Source organism: Pyrus communis, chromosome 16, assembly GCF_041283825.1.
Source record: "Pyrus communis isolate YQ-2024b chromosome 16, ASM4128382v1, whole genome shotgun sequence".
Classification (NCBI taxonomy): Eukaryota; Viridiplantae; Streptophyta; class Magnoliopsida; order Rosales; family Rosaceae; genus Pyrus; species Pyrus communis.
This window is the reverse complement of record NC_142580.1, coordinates 11,947,115-11,969,301: the sequence shown is the minus strand read 5'-3', so window position 1 is coordinate 11,969,301 and position 22,187 is coordinate 11,947,115. Positions and strand designations below refer to the sequence as shown.

Below are 22,187 nucleotides of genomic sequence, written 5' to 3'. Positions count from 1 at the left end.
GTGAAAAAAAAAATATTTAAAATATGTGTGTATTTATTTATTTTTAATCAATATAACATATTAAAATAATAAAATTTTCATTTATGTTGGTTATAACCGACAGAATTCTAAAATAATAACCGCTAGAAAGTAAAATAATAAAATAGTCAATTTCTGAAGGTTATAACCGCCACAATTAACTTAAAAACCGCCAGAAACTTCAAAAATATTATAAAAAACAGGATTCAAAAATATTGTCGTTTATAACCGACAGTATTTTTATGATATCCAACATTAAATATCCGCCACTAATTAAATGATGTGTCTGATATATTTTATCCGACAAGATTTTTCTAATATCCGACACCATCATCCGCCACCTAAAGCTAATATTGTAGTAGTGTATCAAACCTAAATATTAAATCTATTACCTACAATTTAAGCACTTCTACAAAGTTACGGGTGCATTTATTGGTTCAATTTTAAACACTGTTGTAAGGTTAGACATCTACTCATTACACTAGATTTAGCTTTGTTAGTTTTTCAAACATAATTATCTATACAATTTCTAATCCAGCAACAAACCGCGGGCATAATTTCAAGCTAATGTCTAAATCACCAATCAAAATCATGACCTGAAAGTTCTAATTTGTATTTATTAGATTATGATGATACTCTAATTTGTTAATTCACTTTTAGAAACAAATAAAAGGACATAAGAAAAGCACGAGAGACGCTTTGAAAACCATGTCTTTCATTGTGTCACCTCCACAGAGCATGGAATCTACTTGCAAGAATGCTTGGCCTCCATTCTCTCTGTCTGCTTAGCTGCTTCTCTTATTTCTTCTCCATCCTATACTTGTCTCTCTTTTTCCTTTTTTTTCGGTTTTTCCGTGGCTGGTTGAGAGCATCAATTTGGCTGCTCCTCATTGCATCACTTAAAGCTATCGAGTGGAGGATTCAGAAACGGCGAGCTCTGAATACATGGCCGATATTGCTTTTGCATAGTACTCCTTTGCTTGAGGTCTCTTGATCTGAAGAGGTCAAGTATGCAATGAGAGAATGTGAGTCACGTTAATCCGTCCATCCATTTGCTATCAATTTTTTGAAACTGAATACTTACCTTAAATGTTGGAGTGAGCAGTCCATTCTCCAATGTGAACGGTTCAAGCACCAGTGTCACGGCTTTTACAAATTCGAAACCTCTCAACTGAAGAGAAATATTATTGAATTATTTATGAAAACATCCAACGTTTAATTTGAACAGCGTGCATTGCAAGAAACAGATAGCATTTGAGTAATTTTATTAAATAACTTGCCTGAGCTTCCCTGCCAACAGCATCCATATCGGCCAATACAGCTGCTCTTGCTCTTGGGTCATTGCATAGTTTCCCTACATCTTCAAACTGCACCCAAACATCACCAGAGAAGTTATTCAGAAGTTAAACTGTTTCCAATTGTTCCGACTTTTTGAGAAGTAACTGAACGAAGATTATCAATTAGTTGTAGGAAATATTGAAAGGCCAAACACTTATTTATGTGCACGAGCAAAATGGTCAACCAAACGTTACTAGCTCCTCAAGCATGATACTTATTATCTTCATTTTGTTGTACAACTGAATTGTGATACTTTCACCTTAATGCCTTCAGAATCAGCCCATGCTTTCAATGCATCCGGGTCGACTGCGACAATCGCTACTAAAGAAGAATTAAAGCTGTCGCCTACGAATAGCAGCAAATAAGCAGTCAGCAACCCATCATATGAAAGAGAGAGAGAGAGAGAGAGACTTAACAGATTCTAAATTCATACCATAAACAAAGCACTGGGCAATAAACTTGCACTTGGCATAGACATTCTCGATTTTCTCTGGAGCTATATACTCTCCCTGTGCCAACTTGAAAATGTTCTTCTTCCTACAAGGGTACACAAAACCTCCAGTTATAAGCTGTCCACATGATAAAAGAGGACTAATATGCTCTAAGCACGATAAATCCTGTCATTTCAATACATTCTCTCCATACGTGGTGTCGGTCAAATTAACTTTCTCAAGAAAAATAGGCAGGATTTGGGGGCGGGGGATGGGGAAAGTAGAACCATCACAGTTCGTTTAACCCTTAGCATCCAACCTGTAGGCATTTTAATTGCAAATGCTCAGTGAATATCATTGGGGGACCATGCATTATAAACCCATGCTAGGGCATGTCCGATTCTAATTGTGCAAAGTATGCCGTGCGTCTTTTGCTTTATATGATTGTCAGCAATTGCCTGGGAAATCTTATGAGCCCTAGCGCATATATATATATATATATATATATATATATATATATATATTTATAACTTCACACTATTACCAATTTGAATTTGACAAGGTTACCATATGCGCATCACAGTTTCAAAATATAAAGCATGATACTGTCCTGATTTGAGCAAAATCGGTGTAAATATATTAGAAGCTATCATTTAGGATGGCATGATCTCACCTATCAATAATTTTCAGACGACCTCCAGGTAACCACAACCCAATGTCTCCAGTATGAAGCCATCCATCTTCGTCGACCACTTCCCTCCTATCCGGTACAATATCAGACTAATTTAATATCTGACTGAATGAACAACATTTAAAACAAGTGATTAACAGGTAAGTTGAATACGTCTGCACTTCATCTTTGTGATATCCTTGGAATATAATAGGACCCCTCACACAGATTTCACCACGAGGATACGGTTGATCATTAGATGTATAGTTCATTTCTGGAACATCAACAAGCTTTATTTCTGGAATCAAAAATATGAAAATAAATTTTTAAGGCATTATTAATCTGACACAAATTTCACCATGAATTCAAGCACCATCTTCAGATGTATAGCTCATTTATTGCATGCATTCATATTGAATCAAACATGTGGATAGGAATGCAAGCAATTGAAACTACATGTTCAACATACCATTAGGGGAAATATGATTATTAATGCATTATTAAAAGGTCAGATCAGGTCCGCTTTGCCAGATTAATGTTACAATAACCTGACTAAGCCAACTTAGGTTGGACTGCACTAGTTTGTTTTGTCAACAGCCCTACATGCGAACATATAATGGAACCAGTCATTCCAATAGTTCTGCACAACCAGCTTATCACATCTGAATAACTGTGACGAAAATTATATGATTCTAAGGCATCATAATAGTCAGATAATGATGACCAGGTGAATCTCGTTTGCGTGACAAATGCAATCATTGAACTGGTTCGGGCATAATCCCTCCATCTGTGAAGATATATGCTATCGAGAAGTATGAGGTCATGCGAGTGCTTAACAATCATTGAGGAGAAGAAATTGACACTTGAATAGCACAAGTTTCCACAATCACATTTGTGCCAGCTAACTTAAGTCCGACTCTCGGGACAGTAGAAGTGTCAAAGAATAAAAAGCTCAAATTTTTGGTCCGCATTATTCGAAAAGAACCTAAATGATGCCATTAATTAGCTGCGTTAAATTCAGAGTCAATGGACAATAACTCACCACAAGCTGGATTAGGAGAGCCAACATGCCCACATATGTTGTCATCCCCATCCATAACACTAATAATACAAGAAGTCTCAGTCATTCCATACCCTTGGGCCACTTCACCACCAAAGCATCTGGGAATAAATCATCATTAGTTTATAAGCCCGGTAGATGCAAAAGAATAAAAACTATGAAATAAAAACCAACCACATGTGACTCCTTTTGGCATTCAATATGCCTAGAAATGTAAAAGACTTACATCTTCAAAAATTGCATTACATCAGGTGACAAAGGTGAAGCACCTGACGTCATAAAACGAACTCGTCCTCCTAGCTTAGCCTTTATCTTATTGAATACCAATCTATCCCACATGGGGGGTGGATTTTTTCCTATAATATGACATCGTGATACAATAAGAAATAGTGAAAAGTACACAATACAAGGAAATAATTAGCATCAAAACAGTTTAGACTCATCCCTTGTCAGCTGTGGCTAACAGAATGTTCAAGGAAACCACGAGGCAGGGTCAAGAAAACATTTTTTGTCAATCTCATTTTCAAGCTGCTATATTTCTACATTTATAGAATATCACCTGATTGACTTGTAGTTTTGTTTCTAATTTTCCACAACTAGTTCCTTAAAGCTGCTACATTTCTACTTTAAGAAAAGAATATCACCCGATTCACTTGTAGTTTTGTTTCTATATTTCCACAATTGTAGTTTTCTATTATTTCAAAGTTAAACATGATATATTTTCTACTTGAACGTTGGCACCTAGATTTTACACCTTAAACCATTTCCATAAGATCATACATTTTGTTACGTCCGCAAAAAGAAGTTTAAAAGTTTAAGCATAAACAATTGTGTGAGACGTAGATTCTCATGTTATAGTGCAAAAAGAATTTAGTGGCAATATGCTTTACCACTTAATAGTGCCTGCTTCTTGGCATTGTAAGCAGCATTAAATAGCCTCTCCCTCAGTACACCAGATGTCTGGACCGCATTTGTAATACTGAAAAACTAGAATAGCCGAGTTAATGTCTGTTTAACTGTATTAGTTTCTTATTGGTGAACAATCACATAAGCAATTGAAATTTTTTTTTACCCCGCATATATTCTGTTATACAGCCTAGGAACACTGCTGAAGATGGTAGGTCTTAGAGCTGCCATATCATCCATTAATTTTAAATTATCCTGCATAGGACAGTTAAATGAACGCTGTAAGGCTTGTCTCTAAAGATACGTAATTAAACCAAAATAAAAAATACAAAATTATAAATAAACCAGCTAGCCTAACGACTCTAACATATAGCACATATTACAACGTGTTGGTCAGCAGTTTGTCAATAGGTTCCAAAAGGTTTAGATCGATGTTGATGTTTATAAATCAATATTACAATTGCATCAGATTCCTTTAGGAAATTCATCACTTCTAGTAAAGTCTTACATGCTTGAATCCAGTATAATTGAGAAAAATTTAATACGGCAACATGCATCTACCCTTCAGTAAAATGCAGACTAATTTTTAACGGCAGATTGATTCTGGCACAGTTTTTATTGCATTTCAAGAAAACAGATATAGAAAAAGCCTTTACGAAGAAGTAAACCTCTATAACAAATGGACAGGTTTTTGTTTCAGTGGGGAGACAATACCACAGATTCAAGATATGATGGGAAACTGTTAAAAAGGGAAATGTTTAAACAAGTTTCATACCCCTTGGTAGAATCCAACAGCAACTCCAAAGTGTGCTGTCATGACCTGGTTAACCCGCTCATAAATGTGTGCCAAAGGAAGATATGATATGTAGCTGGAAAGTACAAGGTAATGTGTATGAAATAAAAATTCTGATTAAAAATACACTACTGTTTTCTAAGAAGCACACAAAACTACAGATACTCACACGTCGGATGGGTAGAATTTGATAGCAATCGTGGTCCCAGCAACATTTGCAATCAAGTTTCCATGAGTCAATACAGCTCCCTGGCCAAATGTTATTGTTGGTTATAGTGCAATTCTTACAATACATGGGGTATAAATAAGATATGGAAAGTATTTAACATAGTCATATTTGAGGAGGAGGCAGCCCTAGAATTCTTGTTTCTTCCACAATATCCAACAGTTATAAAAGGAGAACTCAGAACAATATATGAAAATATAGAAGCTAAACCATTTCTTGCGGAACACACTAACTTCATCAGAAAGCTACAAGTTGTAATATACATTTGTGATCGAAAAAAGCTAAAAGTTAATAGTTCTTTAAATCGTACCTTTGGGGTGCCTGTTGTACCACTTGTGTAGCATATTGTTGCAACATCCTCTGGTTTTGGTGGGCAAAAAGGCTGAAGACTACTAGAGCCCTGAAATAATACAATGGATAAGAAGCACATCACTCAAAGTTATATCATCAGATACTAAGGAGTTTAACTATGATAAGAGTCATAATATCCAAGTGGCAACATGAGCAGATAAAAAACATTTAATGTTCATTAAGTGTGTGAACAGACTGCATTAAAATATGTAAGAAGAAGACAATGTGTGGTTTAGGACGCAGAAAATATCCAATATGCAGCTATGACGAAATGGCTATTTCAGGAGTGTTTATGCTACGGGTTTATGTCTGTGAGTTGATTTTAGCACTGCTCAACGCATTCTTTATGCTAATGTTTACACAGAAAAATGCATCTAATGCTTGGATGTATATCATTTATGCATCCATGAGAAGATCTTTGACAGATATCCACAGACGTTTCAATGATTTGGTGGATTCATAGGGAATAAAGGAATTACCTGAGACAGCAATTTTGAGTATGTTACAACCTTCACTCCAGCCGATGATGGAAGAGATGGCATTTGATCATCCATCCCCCCAACAACCTGAATAATATCGAGGGCAAATGAAGACATTATTTTAAAAGATATATAAACTGTGCAAAGTCAACATCACATTCAACTTTCACTAATACAAAGATTAATTTAATACTATGAGTTGTATTCTCATACCACAATCAGGCGTACAGTTGGAATATCCGCCAAGAAGCTCAACAACTGCAGTTCCAAATGACGAGAATCAATTGAGAAATTCAGAGCCATGTAATATAACAATATGGAATCTAATCCTCAATTTTCCTATAATTATGCACTCATTTATGATTTATTACTAACAACATGAACAATTTCAGTCTACAAGTTATATAGATTATATACACTGCAAGGAAAAATACACCTTAAGATAAAATTGAAACAGTGAGAAATGACACACCAAACCATACTTTGACAGTAATTTTGGCCAAACATGAGTTAAATGCCAAGGTGAAAGAAGTCGACACCACATAGTTCAGAAGAAACAGTTTCCAAGCTAGGTTTATAGTGTGACTGTTAAGGATTTTCGCCTTTTGTTGAGCTTTTCCTGCTCTTGTTATCTATTCTTTTTCTTTTTTGGATATTTAAGATGACATCTAAATTAGCATCTGGTCTATATTCCATACAGCAATTCAACCTGATAAACACTTGCTCAAAACATTTTGTGATGGCATTTACACAAAGATGTATATGTTATCATATGAGCACTTCCAAAAATATAAAAACAAACATTTAGTTGTCATTTAATACCTAAATATATAAAACTGAGGAAGAAAGAAGGTTACAAGATAAAGTTTTTACAACTCATGAAAATATTGTGAAGTTATAGAGGGTGATAATAACTTAAACTCACACTATTCAATGTTTGAGGCACACAAAAGATAACTTGTATAACAGCATGATTTACAATATACTTGACAGCATCTGGACCTGCAAAGAATATCATATTCAATTGTAACATCTGAACCATAGACCAAGATTGGAAAAATACAAGAAAAGTAGCACAAACCTAGAGTGTCATACAAAGGAACTGATATGTACGAATACGCAGAGCAGGCATGATCAACAATGAGCCACTCAGGTCTGTTAATAAAATACAATCCAATTGAAGATCCCTGTAGTTAAAGACATAAAAGTTTAAAGAGGATTTGATGTCAAGTAACATCAGGGAAATCCACTCAGTAGTTTCAGGTTTCAAGGAACTAATTACAGAGATAAAGTTCAATGACCAATAAACGGAAGTATATTGGAACCATGGAATTATTAATGAAATTACACCTTTGGTATTCCATGATAAATTAGGCCAGAACCTATTCCTGACCGAGCAGTACCTGCTTCTCCGTATGTCATCCACTTGTAACTTGAAGGCAGAAAAACAAATGAAAATGGGTGAGGATTCACTGGATGCATGAGCCCAAACAATTGTAATTCACAGGAACTGAGATGTTAATTATATAAAAGGCACTCACTCTCCAACTGTTCCATCAACACGAATTCGTGTGCCCAAGTATTTGTAATCTCGGAAAGTTTCAACTGAATGCCTAATATTGACAAAAGTTAGATGAAGTCAGTTAGCAAATTCCAAGGGAACTAAACAACAGTGGTTAGACATATAAATGTAGGGCAGATAATTGTAGGAAATTATTGAGCTTAAATGTACTTGTGTAATTTGGCAAAAAGTAGCTGACTCACACAAAATTATCATGCAGTGTACCAATTTCAGGATGATCAGGGAATCTACTAACAAGCTTCATTGGGGAGCGTGCAGATCTGTCACCACAACAACAAAACAAAAATATTGTTCTCACATGACATGAATAGCCAAGGATCTTGTTGGGGCAGCACAAACGAAAAAAGGGAATATACCCACCTGTATACATTCCACTTTCCTGTGTCTAATTTCTCTGGAAGCACCACACTGTACCCATGCTCTGTTAAGAATTTAATGATATTAATATATGTATTAGAGCCAATAAGTTAAACATCCTAGACACGTTTCCAGAACAAATTGCTAACCACCTTTACCAACTTGTTCCCACTTATTCTATAGTCCACCACAAAACAAAGAAACCAAACCTTAAAGAATCTAATTTTCATTTCCTATCCCACTTGAAAGCCCTCAATACCCCTCAGAAATTTATCTTTTGAGCAACAAACTTATCCATTATCACTTTCACAATATCCCACAAAGCAGGATTCATGCAGTGACATATCCCATACATAATGTAAACGGCCAAAGTTTTTCATTATGAAACACATAATGCAAAAGAACTAAACAAGACAACCAGGAAAAAAAAAAGCGACAGATACAAAACAAAACATAAGGCAAACAAAAAACAGACAATATTTAATCAATCGAAGAGAAAACAATGCTACCAATTGTAGAAAGGATTTGCCCTGTAAGTACTAAGTCAAACTCCGATTTTTCATATAGTCCATCTTCTTTGTCATGGTAGTCCTCTTCATTTTACTGATCCAAGTTTTTATATAAGTTTGTATCCAAATCTTCAGTGCTCTTCATCAGCTAGATCAGTCCATTTTTCCCATCAGAGAGGGAACAAATATCATTGTCAAATGCTTATATGTGCTTGGATGTGGGAGATAGAAGGTGAAGTTTCACAGAATTCAGACCAATGGAAGGACAAAATGATGAACTCCCAAGTATATTTTTCTAAACCCTAAACCCAACGGTCTTTCCATATTTCCCATAAAGCACTGCCATACCTCCCTCGAATCAAAAGTCCACTCAAAATGGTCTCTTGGATCCCATGGACCAAAATCCCCACAAAAACAAAACATGACGACATCTGAACAAGTATTAATGTCTAACTGAAATGGACAAAAGAAAAACAAAAGTAGCCTTCAAAGTTTCATCAGTAACAAATTCCGCGAACAACTATTAATGTCTAACTGAAAAGGACAAAAGAAAAACAAAAGTAACTTTCAACAAAGTCCAAAAGTGATTCGCGAACAAAAAACATGAATTGCAATCCAGCAGCACACTTGCATTTGACATTTCTGATTTGAAAGAGGGATTAGATTTTGGCTATTCAGTTCAAGTTTTGTTTGCATAATATGTTATAAAAACACATAATTTGTGTATAAGTGGGGAAATATTCTTGAGCATTTGAATTGCACCCCGTTTCAAAATGATCAATTTCACATGCAAATTTCGACAAAAAGGAAAAGAAATATAAAACCTTAAGAGCACAAAAACTAGTACTTTTAAAAACAAAGAAACCCATTAACAAAAAAGAATTCAAATCCAAATCTCTTATAAATCGAGACGCAACATTAACTGTCTAACGGGTTTCTAAATCAATGAATTGGAACTGCTGAAATGATACAAAGAATCACCCTTTACTGAAAAAACAATTCAAAACTGTATGATCCTCAACTGAAGTCGAAACGTATGATCAAACAATCTAAAACCAGAGGTATGAAAACTCTTTTCTGATTCTCAATGCCCGAAATATGTAATCTGTATCGAGCTCTTGGAAGCTCAAAAGTCCCCCAAAATCAAGACACCACAAAATCTGGGGGCATTAATGGCACCTACGCGATCAAAATTCAAAACCAAAATTGAGCTGGAAAAATAATAAGCACAGAGGGACGGCGCACCGGAAAAGAACTCGCCGACGGTGGGATTGGGCCGGAGAGGGGACTCGGAGTCGACGCCGGTGGCGAGGTGGCGGTTGATTGTTTTAAGGCGACGCTGAGCTGCCGCTGAATCCATCCGAAGTAGCGTTGGGACGTTCGTCTTAGCTTCCAATGAGCAGATCACAGCAGAAGAAACTGGATTGGCGTCGTGAGCCATTAAATCTTTTAGCCGCTTCTTGTGTTTTTATCCAGTGAGGTCAGCTTTTCGTGAGCACTTAACTTTCTGTTTGTTTCTCGAGAATATTACCCCGGGATTCGAAACAACAAGGGCGCGGCTCCCAACGATAGCGATCAGGAAGAGATCAAGGTGTGTGACAATGACATGAGTACGGACGAAATTAGAAATAATGCAAAGAAAATGATTAATAATAAATATGTAGTAATAATATTAAACCTAACAATTTCTTACACGACACGAAAACGATATAAAAATAACAGGTTTAGGATCGATCCGATAACTAATCGGATCGTTATCAGATCACACAATAATAACCCATTAATATTGGGTCCTTAACAAATTTACACGAGAATGACATACGAATAACCTGTTTCAACATGTTAAGAAAAATATGATTTTGATGATTTTAATTTTTTTTAAACTACTTAAAAAAACATACTATAAAATATAATAACCATATAGTATATGCATATATTGTGTATTAAAATATGTATTATCTTATTATTATTCTATATAAAATTTAAAAATTTAAGTTTTATTTATTTTTATAGTATACTATAGGCAAGGAGTGAGATTAAAAAAATTATAAAACACATTAAAATAAAAATATCAAGTAATTTAAAAATACCAAACACATTAAAAATATAATAATTAACTTACAAGTGCAAAAAATGTGAAAAAAATTATGCAAGCACTCGTGATCACATCGTGTACGCTTTGAGGATGGGTACATCTTCGTTTGAATTTTTAGAACCATACAAACCCTCATGAATAGTCTTTTTAAGAGAATTCAAAATAAACCAATATCATTTCTTTTTGTGATTGATGAAAATTGAAGGGTTTTACCGTAAAAAACATGCAAGGTTTCCTCAACCTTGAAACGCAACTCCTTTCATTTTGCATATCCTTTAACATTTGTTTAGTAATATACCAATGTTTGCGCATTAGACTCTTATTTTGGGGTATGTAATACTTAAAAGACAAATGTTGTTTTTGTCTTTTGAAGTAATATTCATGTGATAATGTCATATACATATACAAATTTAGTATTATGTTTTTCAATTTTTTTGGGTCAAATTATATTTTTCATTTTCAATATTTATTGATTTAAAATATATTTTCCTTAACAGGTGACACACCCCGACCGAAATCAAGGTATGCTGGCCGTCACGTGAGGGTGACGTAACCATGTGCACAATGCGGAAACAATAAAGATATAAGAAATACGAGTGAATGAAAACCAAACTACTAGCAGTACTAGCTAGGATAACATGCTAATGCGAGATTAAGTGTGAAATACACAATCAGAGCATAAATAGCCTAAGTGCAATCCGACTGGACAAGTACTAATTAAACAACACCCAAAGGTGATCCTACATTTGTGTTGTTCTGTCAGAACCACTGTCAAGATCCTCGTGAGCCACCAAAGCACTTCTACCTAAAACCTGGAGGAGCGCAAAACAGAAAGTGTGAGTGGGCAAAAACAAAGCTTTTCAAAACCATTTCAATTATCAAAGCTAGTAACCCCTCCCTGTAAAACTTGTATAATTTCCCAGAAAATAGAATATATTCGTATCTCAAAACCATGCTCAACAAGCTTTAATCATGAATATGCCATGCCAAATATCTCAATATGAAATATGTAATCCAGGTGATATAAATCAATGCAAATGATATATCAGTCGGAGTCACCTAATGTGACCTGTACGGCTGAATCTAGAGCTCAAATCCACATCTCGGCAACTATACATCTATCTCATCAACAATATGCCTGCACACGAGTCGGAACCACCTAAAGTGGTCTGTACGACAAGCTGGGTGTGAATAAATACGCTTTAGTGCTACAATCACGTGAAGGTTGTGTGAAGTATCGCAAGTCACCTACAAGTCGGAATCACCTAAAGTGGTCTGTACAACAGGCTGGCACCTGCCTTGGATCCAAGTTAAGCGTGTGTGGTGCGAGAGGTGAACGATCATGTGAAGGCTAGGCCTTCAACTCTGGCGGAGCACTAACATCGGGATGCAGGTTAATGAGCTCTCTAAACATCTCACATAATCCTCAATTTACATAAACATTCGATAACTCACCTATTACTTACCTGAGCGTCCACAACGTCAACCATAAATATATGCAACTATTAATGCATGTATAAAACATATGAATACTTGGCATGGTACTTCAAAACATACTTTCATTTAAAATGAATTTCTGGGAAAAATCAAGTATATAGATATTTACTGAAAACTAATAGCCCACTCACTGGTATGTGGAAGGGTCGTAGCCCCCGAGCCTCGAGTGACTGTGCTCGTCCTCAAGATAGGTCTCACCTATATGCGAAACAACTATATAAACGTCAATTTAATGCACATAACCAAAACTAGGTAATAACTTCTCATACATTGCCAAAATGAAGTGTTTGAATATACCAACATGGCCTACTCAATCCCACGAACACCCCCATATTTTTAGAAAAAATTTCTGAAGCCTCACGCGCAGGCACGTGCCTGGCGCACAGACGGCCCTAACGCCGTTAGGGAATATTCCGTCAAAACTAGAATATTCCGTTAACTTTAACCTGACACCTATAGTCTCCATTAGGAATATTCCGTCAACTTTGACGGAATATTCCGTCGTCTCCTACCTCAAGTCACCAGAATCCGGCGTCGAATTCTGGAAAATCTTCAAACTCACTTTTCTCACTCATTTCTCAACCAGACTTCACAAAATTTATGTTAAAATGAAGCTTAGGACAAGGGAAAGAAGTTTATACCACTTTGAAGCACCAAAAATGCCGGAATCTCGCCGGAGAAATCTCATAAAATCCAGCCAACTTTAGAACTTGCTATCCCGACGTCCGAAATCCTTCAAACTTGCTCTCCGAGCTTGGTGAGAAAGTTTTAAGACTCCCTGTGATCATAAAACTCGATAAAACTTCCATGATCACGAGCATGTGAACAGTACCATCAATGAAGTCCACGGATTCAAAGGGTTTTCGAGGGTTCCCAACCAAACCAAGGGTATGAGTGTGTTGGTTAGGTCACAAGGAACACGAAGAGGGTATTTGGAACCTCGATCCGTGCCAAAATTGTGAGGTGTGATGTTGTCCATACAAATATGGTGAAAATGGAAGAAGTGTCGAGAAGAATGAGAGAGACAGAACCAGAAAAGGAATAAAATGGTGCACGTGTGTGTGTGTGTGTGTGTGTGTATGCTTTACCAATCACCAAAGCCAAACCCAATCTCTCATTGGGTCCAAATATGTGGGAAGAAACCCAATTGATCCAAAACGTAGCCCATTCACACACAAACGCAATCATTAACGAGTAAGGGCAAAAACGTCATTCCCATGCCATCGATACAAAAATTTCGAGATGGGCTGTCACAACAGGTAACCCGTCGGGTCATATTACCTGATAATATTAACGGGTCAATTTCGAATCGGGTCATATTACCTGTTGACTTTAACGGGTGTTACATGACACGATCTGTTAAGATATCGAGTATGTCATGAAAACGACACGAACACAAAAAACACGACATGAATGCCAAGTCTAAATAAGATGTTGAATTTTGTGTTAAAAAAATATGAATTTTGAAATGTATTTTTATTTTGTGCCGGCCGTCGGCCGTTCTGATTTTTTATGCCTTCTACGTTGCCGGATGGCTTCATGATAGCGTTAAAATTTAAAGTTGGATTCCTTCTGAATTTTAGTATGCTTCAACTATACTATATGAATTCTTTTGTAGCATGTATTTTAAAAGAGAGACCGATACAAAATGATATGGTATGCATCAGTGTTTGGTGTGCGTTGAAATTTTTGGCAGCCAAACTCTTCGTTGCATATTTTGCGTTTTATTCATTCGGTACATGTCAAACGCTGGAGCATAATAAATGAAAAGAAGGGTAGGTAATCTCCAACTCTTGAATATGGAGAGTGCTTGAAAGCAACATTCTACCATCCCCTAACCTACCAACATTCATGTTTTCGCAACATGTAGTCGGTAGGTAACTCCTGTCATGCTTGGAAATATTCTCGTGTCCAGCAGCCTCTCACAATAAACGTTTGTCACGTACTGAATTTGTGACAAGAGAGCATCTCTCCGTTCACCCGAGGCCGATGGATTTGGAGCCCCAAACCGCTATATCATTATGTTGTCTAAAACCTCCTTCGACAATCGACAAAGATAAAATAAGAACATAGAGCACAAGATATCAGAAAAACGTTGTAGTGATTTTGTCATTAATATGTACGTTACCACTCCGAAAAGTTACAAAACATTTAAAAACTACACTTTTTAAGCCTTCAAGAGGTTCAAGAGGAAAGCAGTCGCGAGAAACGATATCATATCTTGGCGTTTCTCCTCGTCTCCTCACACCATACCTCTGCAAAAGTCGAGTATGTTTTCCCCGATCCGAATTTTATACACAGAAACTAGCGTAACAACATGCTCCATCCATCTAGAAGAGTTCCATCAACTGCTGAGCAACGGCTGCATCAACCATTAACACAAATTAAAACTAGATATACGCAATTGAAAATGCAGCTCGCTAGGCCTCAGCAGTGATAACAAAAAAGCATGTATGCATACCTTGAAGAATATCTGGTGTAGCTTGGAATTCCTGCCATATATTTTTATAAGAATCAAGATCCAAATTTAGAAACTTTGCGGCAAGGTAGGTAGCTCCTGCCGCAATATGATGCGGTTTGAACTGGAGCCACAGAGAACTCCGAAGCCTGAAAAATAAAATGAAAAAACAAAATCAGTTTCTGAAAGTATGAGACCGAACCACCACCATGGGATAGGAGAGGCAGAAAGGCACATCATCAAACCAAACCATCTGGGGCAACAGTAGAAAGACCAGGCAATTCTCAGTGCAAAGTAGCATATTTTTCACATCACATTGATAGAACGTACGTCAGCAACATATAGCATAAAAAAATTGGTAGCAAAACGACATCAAATCAGGCATGAAATAACAAGTCAATTTCTTACCAACTACAAAAGCAGCAAGTCAGGTAGAATATTTTCCACAATCTCTGCAGGATGGCTGATAAGAGTACCAAAACTATAGCAAATATGATACACCCCATCTAGAGACACCAAAATTCCCAGTCCCCAATCTGCTGCACGGCTATTTTACTCGAATACATGATTCATTTTAGAAAGCAAAAGCAGGACATTGCAAACAATTAAACTTCTGAAAGAAAATCCACAATCTTCTGATCAATGGCTGGATCTGGACAGATTTGCCAACACATGCATTGATGCTCATTGAGCATGCACAATAACCCAACTACTAAGTTCCCGACGAGAATCATCGACCACACCCATGTTGCAGGCATGATATGAAGCTGAATGGCCATCTATAGTCTGTTCCAGATAGTATACATATGCACATCTGAGTTATAATACGTATACTTTTTCTCATATCAACAACTACTGAAGCAAAACTTCGGTGAGACCTTGGAATACAAAAAATGGCGAATGCCCCCTACAACAACCCGGGAATCTAACAATGGTAGGAATTTTCAAGCAACTACAGGGATGGATGCCATCAATTCTTCTGGGGTACTTTATAGAGAAAAACATGTTTCCTCCGGAGTCTAGTCTCACTGTGATTTTACCTTTTTAATCACCTAGCCAGAAGTTATATCAACAGCAAGGTTTCAGAATAAATAAATAATGAGACGGAGAACAGAAAAGCACTAGCGTTCAAAACATAAGTACATGTATCTTAAATTATTAGGACTCCTTTACTCTTTTCAAAAGATTTCCGGGTTGTAGTTAGCAACATAATATTACAACACTTGTACCATGATTTGGGTAGCCTTTCCCCCACACCAAAAACATCCCTGGATGTAACCAAGAAGGATATAAAAAGTCTATGCCAATATCTCCTTCACTCATGTATGATTTATTTATTTATTTAGCTGGTGAGGCAATATTCCGCTGTGTACTTCTGTGTAAAGCAAAGTCGTCTAACAGAAGGACTAGGAGTCCATAGTGCCAGTAATAAAAATAATAAATTATTCATCACAAATAACAACAATAGTGGCATTAAGATCAAACTGATCATTACAAATAAATGAAGATACGGTTACAATATATAAAACATATTTCACAAAAATAACAAATTTTGACAAAGAATATTCAAGAAAACCTTTTTTTCCTTCTGTTTTTTCAGAACAAATAACTAGCAAAATCCATCGCTTGAACAAATGTTCAAATAAAGTTTAAAATTGAGAAAACTCAAAGAAGATAAAATACATTTTTAAAGCAAAAATAGCACACACTAACTGTGAAGTGGCCTCAAATTTATTAAAAACTGTAAAAACACTTACACGGGAGTTGGGACTAGAAAATTGACATTATCTGATACCAAGTATATGGAAGCAAATAGTTCTGAGTCAAGGTTTTGACCCAGATAAATATCTGGGCAGGTTCTAGATCCAGACAAATCATTACCTGAGAAATAGATGTTAAACCAAAAAGATTATGATACGAAAATCATGTAAAATGATAGAGCATTCAAATGACTTTCAAAATTTTGTTATATTTCCTGAGCTCCTATTCCCCCATCTTGGAAAATAAGTTGCATCTCAATGCCAATTAATGAGGACTGTCAGTGCCAATTTCCGTCATTTTCATTTCAGACGTGTTGCATTAAATCTCTCTCCTTTTTTTCTTTAGGGAGACGGGGTGGATGAATGGCAGGTACTATACAAAATGCTAATGTCTCCCATTCCATTCTGTAATGGAAAAACAGATACAACACCGAAAACTTTCAAGACATCTATGTCAGGCAAATACCTACACAAGCTCCTGAGACTCAAGCGTCAGTGACCACAGTTCTACGACAATTTGCAACATTTTGGGCCAGGGTTTAAACTTCCATCAGAAAGAGTTTGGTCAAAACTGAAATCAGACTGCAAGCCCTGATACTCAAAACTGATATATCATACTTTTAAACCTAAAGCAACCCCTAGATATCTGGTCAACCCCTCGTTGTTAGCAGGCACTAGAAAAAGTCATTGGAGGATTCATAAAACGGCAATGGGGACAGGAAGGACTACCAATCACAATATGAAAATCCTAGCCTAGTCAATGGTTTTCCTCCAAAACCAAGCACACAAAAGGCCTGTCTTACAAACTGTATTTTTGCAAGCAGGACAGGACACTTTCTTAATAAACTCCACCAGTAAGTTGAAGATGTGAAAATGGCTAATGAGGCTAATTGGCTATATTCAACAGCCAATGACCAAGATGGAGGACTATTATGGTAAATTCATCCACAAAATATCGGCAGTTCAACTTCAGAAGTAAAACAAAAGTTCCATGAACAGCAAATCAATCCGCCAGCTAAGAATATCATACAGGCGATCAACTCTAATCTTGTGTAGATCCTGCAATTATATGCATGCCAAAAGAATTAATATTTCAAAATACTAACTAGGGTAGATACTGTAAACAAGAAAATTACAAAGACAGGCATCAAGCATCAGAGTTTTGGAGAACAGGAAGAAAACCAGTGTTTATCCTCTGCCGCAGCCATAGCCACACCCAAACATCAACAAAATCTGAAATTCTGATGATACCCCCCCTTTAACAGCCACAGTGAATCTTACTAATAACACAATTTTCAGGAAGGCATGCAAGGTAAACTGAGTAGAAAAAAGCAAGACAAACATGTCGATAATGATCAAGTACAAAGATTCAGTGAAATGTAGGCAAAATGCTGAAATCTCAGATTGATGAGCTTACCCTTCACTGACCAAGCTTAAGGACAGATTCACCAGAACAGTTTGTGAGAGACCTAATTTGTTAAGAATAGACGTAAGTGGTGCATATGGATGCTGCACACCAAGTTCAAAATTTAGAGTGGTCAGTATCATTTGCTCAGCCTCAGTCACCCGTTCCCGATACTGCTCAAACCAGTCCTGTTTAACAACCAACATATGTCAGAATGCTAGAAAGTGTCCAGTGAAAGGAAAAATCTTAAAAGGTTTGTTTCATGCTCTACATGACGTACTGAATAGCATGAAATAGAAAAAAAATATCGGACGCAGGAAAAGTCATCTGAATTTAAAAATTAAAAAAAAAAAAGGCTATGCAATGGTTTTTTTCACGTAAACGAAAAGAAAAACGTTATGGCATTTGATTATGTAATAATGTTTATATTGACAGTTAAAGTGTATGAAGATTGTATTAATTCTGAATGTTTTGAAGAGAACAGATCATATCATAGAGGGTCAGAAGAACAGTAAAGACACTCACAATGGGGAGCATATAGGACAAGAAACTGATATCCTGCTTATGGAAAATCTCAGAAGACATTCTCAACACAGTATTCAAAGGGCGTGGTGTCTCCTCGGACTTTGCAGCTAGGAAAAGAGTGGCAGTAGCAATCAACTGGAAAAGAAACGAAATAGTCATAAATATTATTACCAGATTGAGTGACAGAGTAAACCAACAACACACATAATACATAAAGCTGTAGGAAATTTAAAAACAGCACGTTATGGAGAAAAGAAACATACGTTAATGAGTTATATTAAGAAAACATAAAAATAAAAGGGAAAAGACTTTGAACAAAACAAATGATTGATTATCTTAAATGCTAAAATACTGATCATATGAGAAATTAAATTTATGGTATCTAACATAAAAGAAACCTTAATAACATCAAAAGATGCTATGAATTTAAAAATAAGTTCAATACTCACAAATCTATCATGGCAAGCGTGTGATCGCCGGGCGAAAAACCGATGGCAGAGAACCATTGCTGTAGCGATAGTAGTCTGGGGCCTGGAAGAGACATGATTCAGTTCGTAAATTACATAATTCTTAAAAAAGAGAAGAAAACATTGAAACTGAAAGTCAACTAGCAAAGTGTTAAAAATACCATAACAACTAGTTCTGGACAAAACCAGTTCAACAATGCAAGGAAACGAATGTAAAATGAAAACATAACAAAGATACACCTAGAAAAGAAAGAAGCTTACAAGTCAAGCCGCAATCCAAGATTCTGAAGGTAAGAACAATATGAGTAGCGCAAGTGCGCTTCACGCACTGAATCTATACCATCTTTTCTAGACGGGGAGCATCTCTCTATCTCATCCCTTGACATAAAGGGCAGTTCATCCTCATCTAATTTTGAGCGGTCACGTTTACCAGTAGTAGATGCAGAGGCATCACCGTTGGATCTTGCATAAGGAAGATAATTATTGCAGGCAGACGAGACAAACTCATATGTGTTGGGTGATCTTGCATAAGGAAGATAATTATTGCAGGTAGACGAGACAAACTCATATGTGTTGGGTGGCAGATAATGTCTCCCACCATCACCCCAAGTAGAATCTGAAAATTTTCTCCTCTTAAACGATGGTGCACTGTCAGGATTGAAATAATTAGAATTATCAGCGTACTCCTTATAACCACCCACGTAATTCTGGAAATTGGGGAAATTGTTATAATTCTTAGCAAAGCTACTGGTCCTGCTCCTGTTCCAGTTGTTGTTGTTCCGGTGGTTGAAGTTGTGGAAGTTTTTGAAGTCATTTCTACCAAAGGTGGGCCAATACTCTTCACCAGTGGTGCCCACATGTGAGCGATAGTTACGTGCAAAAGACATACTCCTGCCAAGTTAAAAACAACAAATAAAAAAGTGAACAAACCAACAGAGAAAAGTCCTGAGAAACTGCAAAACTAAATTTAACAAAAACCAAACAACGCATGGAAGATTACGAAAAATATACACTGGTTAAACATTGCTTTAACAAAATCACAAGAAAAAGTATGTTATCGTAATGCATTTTTGATGGTTCTACTCGATCGAAGCCTATCTAAATTCATATAATCAACAACTCAAAAACATAAGAACCTCTAAATTATCACAAGAACCAACCTGCTTCTAAATTCAACCAATTTCCAATTTTGAAACCTCAATTAAATCCCTGACACCCAGCAAACAGAATTTACGATTCACCTACTTCCAAATTATCTCTCAACATGCATGTAACCATAGATACGTGAAATAAATACAAAATTGAATAACCTATAAATTTCAGATCCTCCTATGGCTCTGCCCTTAAAATTAAACAAATTCAATTAAAAAAACGATAAATGAAAGCAGATCAAAGCAGAAAGTAAAGTAATTTGAACCTCAAACCGAATAATTAACCAACTATAGTCTATGGATGTCCGAATGCACAGAAATTGGCAGATTGAAACGATGAAAACCTTACAACTACAAAACGACGACGTCGAGAACAATCGCAATCGTGAAATATAAGAGCGATGACCTGATCGGCAGCGATGGCGATCTGATCACACGGTTGGATGCGATCGTACGCGAAGTGATTAGGGTTTGGGAGGAAGAAAGCGTAAGGAGCATGCCAAGTTTAACCCCAAACCGAAAGCGAGGAACTTTTTATATTTTGTAATTTGGCGATGTAATGCAAGGCCAGAAACAAACAATCCAATCCGCCGTTTAACGCACCTTGGAATCTTGTACTTCTTTGGAGTAAAAATCTCTCTCTAGATTTAATTTTTTTTTTTTTTAAATTACAAACAATATTATCTATACTAATAGGTTAGCAATAATGTAGTTCAAATTTGTCTTTTGCGAGAATCGAACTTAAGACATATCTCTTACAAGTGAAGAGAAATATTACTAGATCTAGTACTAAGTGATCATATTTAATTTTAAGGAAAACTAACGAAAAGTCCAAAAAAACTTTATTTTTAATGAAAAAAATAACAAATAACACTCCGTTTAGATATGGTAAAATAAAATAGAATTTCACTTAAATTAGGGAATTCAGGATGGGAAAGCAATTTTCCCTCGTTTGGGAACCTTGCAGCACGAGAAACGGCAATTTCTACGAGGAAAAAAGGTGGAAATTGGGGTTGAAGATTTCTGAGTTTAATTTCCTCCTAAAGAGGTAATATTTCACAATTCTAACAACAATGAGAATCCCAAATTCATTTGCGGGGAGATTTTGTGCGTGCCAAATTTCAGGATTAGGGCGCTAAACTGGGATGTATACCGCCAAATTTCACAATAAAAGGGCTGCATGATCTTCACTCTGTTAACTCTCCAATCTTTGAAGGGATTTTCGCTCGTGCAATCTTCTTCTTCCTTTGTTCTAGGTCAGCGTCTCTGCTCTCTTCTTTCTTGAATTATTTTTAGTTTTTGGGTGCGATCTTACTGTAAGCATTATGTATTTCTGGTTTCATTCCATCATTTCGAGTAGTCTTTCCTGTTACATGCATTTTCACACAGAAAATGCATTAGTATTGATCCCCAAGCATAAACATTCCATAGGCCAGCATTTTGCTTCTCTAATCAAACATATTCATATATCTATCGTCTAGATATATACTTGTCCTTTTTCATTTCTGTTTTCTCCCACTACGTTTTAATGCAAAAGGTACCTCATAATACAAGATATCTAACTATATGCATAAGGAATCGTTAAGCAAATCAAGGATCAAGATTGAACATTATCGAAATATTCCTCACTCTTCAAATTATGCAGACTGAATATGGCACTCATTATAGAATTGTGAATTTTGTTGATAGTTTTATGTTTGGTGTGCTTATTATGTTTTTTTTTCTTTGATTGAATTGTCTATTTGGTCTGTAATTAACCTTACCTGGGAAAGGTGGAAGGTTTTTGGTGATGGTGGTGGTGGTTTTTTTTGTTTTTTTTTTTTTTTGTGGGGGGGGGGGGGGGGGGGAGGTGGTTCTTCCCCTGAATTGTTTACTTCACTTCAATGGAAAATACTCATATCTCATAAATATTTGTTGTATATCACAATATATCTTTGTTCATACATTCAAACAAATATGGAAAATACTCATATTGTAGACATGCTAATGAGGTTAAAGCGAAAGCATGCTATAAATGAAGAGGAAAATAGGGAAAAAAGGAAAATTATTGTTAGTACAATTATATATATTATTGTCATGGTCATGCATTGGTATAGTACGAGTGTTCTT

The 22,187-nt window shown here is 36.2% G+C and overlaps 2 protein-coding genes across 9 annotated transcripts; both read right to left on the bottom strand.

The window, feature by feature from the left end:
• Positions 1 to 610: 610 nt before the first annotated feature.
• On the bottom strand, positions 611 to 10,350 carry LOC137731859 (long chain acyl-CoA synthetase 6, peroxisomal). Its single transcript, XM_068471102.2, has 23 exons — positions 9,966 to 10,350; positions 8,215 to 8,275; positions 8,037 to 8,114; positions 7,814 to 7,885; positions 7,623 to 7,704; positions 7,354 to 7,459; positions 7,198 to 7,274; positions 6,486 to 6,530; positions 6,273 to 6,359; positions 5,753 to 5,842; positions 5,386 to 5,465; positions 5,199 to 5,292; positions 4,590 to 4,678; positions 4,408 to 4,496; positions 3,744 to 3,873; positions 3,500 to 3,618; positions 2,632 to 2,755; positions 2,461 to 2,547; positions 1,790 to 1,893; positions 1,616 to 1,701; positions 1,299 to 1,385; positions 1,103 to 1,189; positions 611 to 1,013 (listed from the first exon to the last, which is right to left on the bottom strand). Exons 1-23 carry the CDS (start codon positions 10,159 to 10,161, stop codon positions 924 to 926), a joined length of 2,160 nt encoding a protein of 719 aa, XP_068327203.2. The 5' UTR covers positions 10,162 to 10,350; the 3' UTR covers positions 611 to 923.
• Positions 10,351 to 14,396: 4,046 nt separating this feature from the next.
• On the bottom strand, positions 14,397 to 20,769 carry LOC137731317 (cyclin-T1-4). 8 transcript variants are annotated; one of them, XR_015957903.1, is made up of 8 exons: positions 20,423 to 20,670; positions 19,189 to 19,818; positions 18,910 to 18,991; positions 18,461 to 18,595; positions 17,948 to 18,123; positions 15,179 to 17,847; positions 14,774 to 14,919; positions 14,397 to 14,674 (listed from the first exon to the last, which is right to left on the bottom strand). XR_015957903.1 is itself a non-coding variant. In XM_068470417.2 (7 exons), the coding sequence occupies exons 2-7, from the start codon at positions 19,812 to 19,814 to the stop codon at positions 14,643 to 14,645; spliced, it is 1,197 nt and encodes a 398-aa protein (XP_068326518.2). In that variant the 5' UTR covers positions 19,815 to 19,818; positions 20,423 to 20,769; the 3' UTR covers positions 14,397 to 14,642. The 8 variants fall into 8 exon arrangements, 3 of the variants coding, with proteins under 3 accessions (XP_068326518.2, XP_068326519.2, XP_068326520.2); XR_015957900.1 differs by having other exon boundaries at positions 15,179 to 17,589; XR_015957898.1 differs by having other exon boundaries at positions 15,179 to 17,589; positions 20,485 to 20,656.
• Positions 20,770 to 22,187: the final 1,418 nt, after the last annotated feature.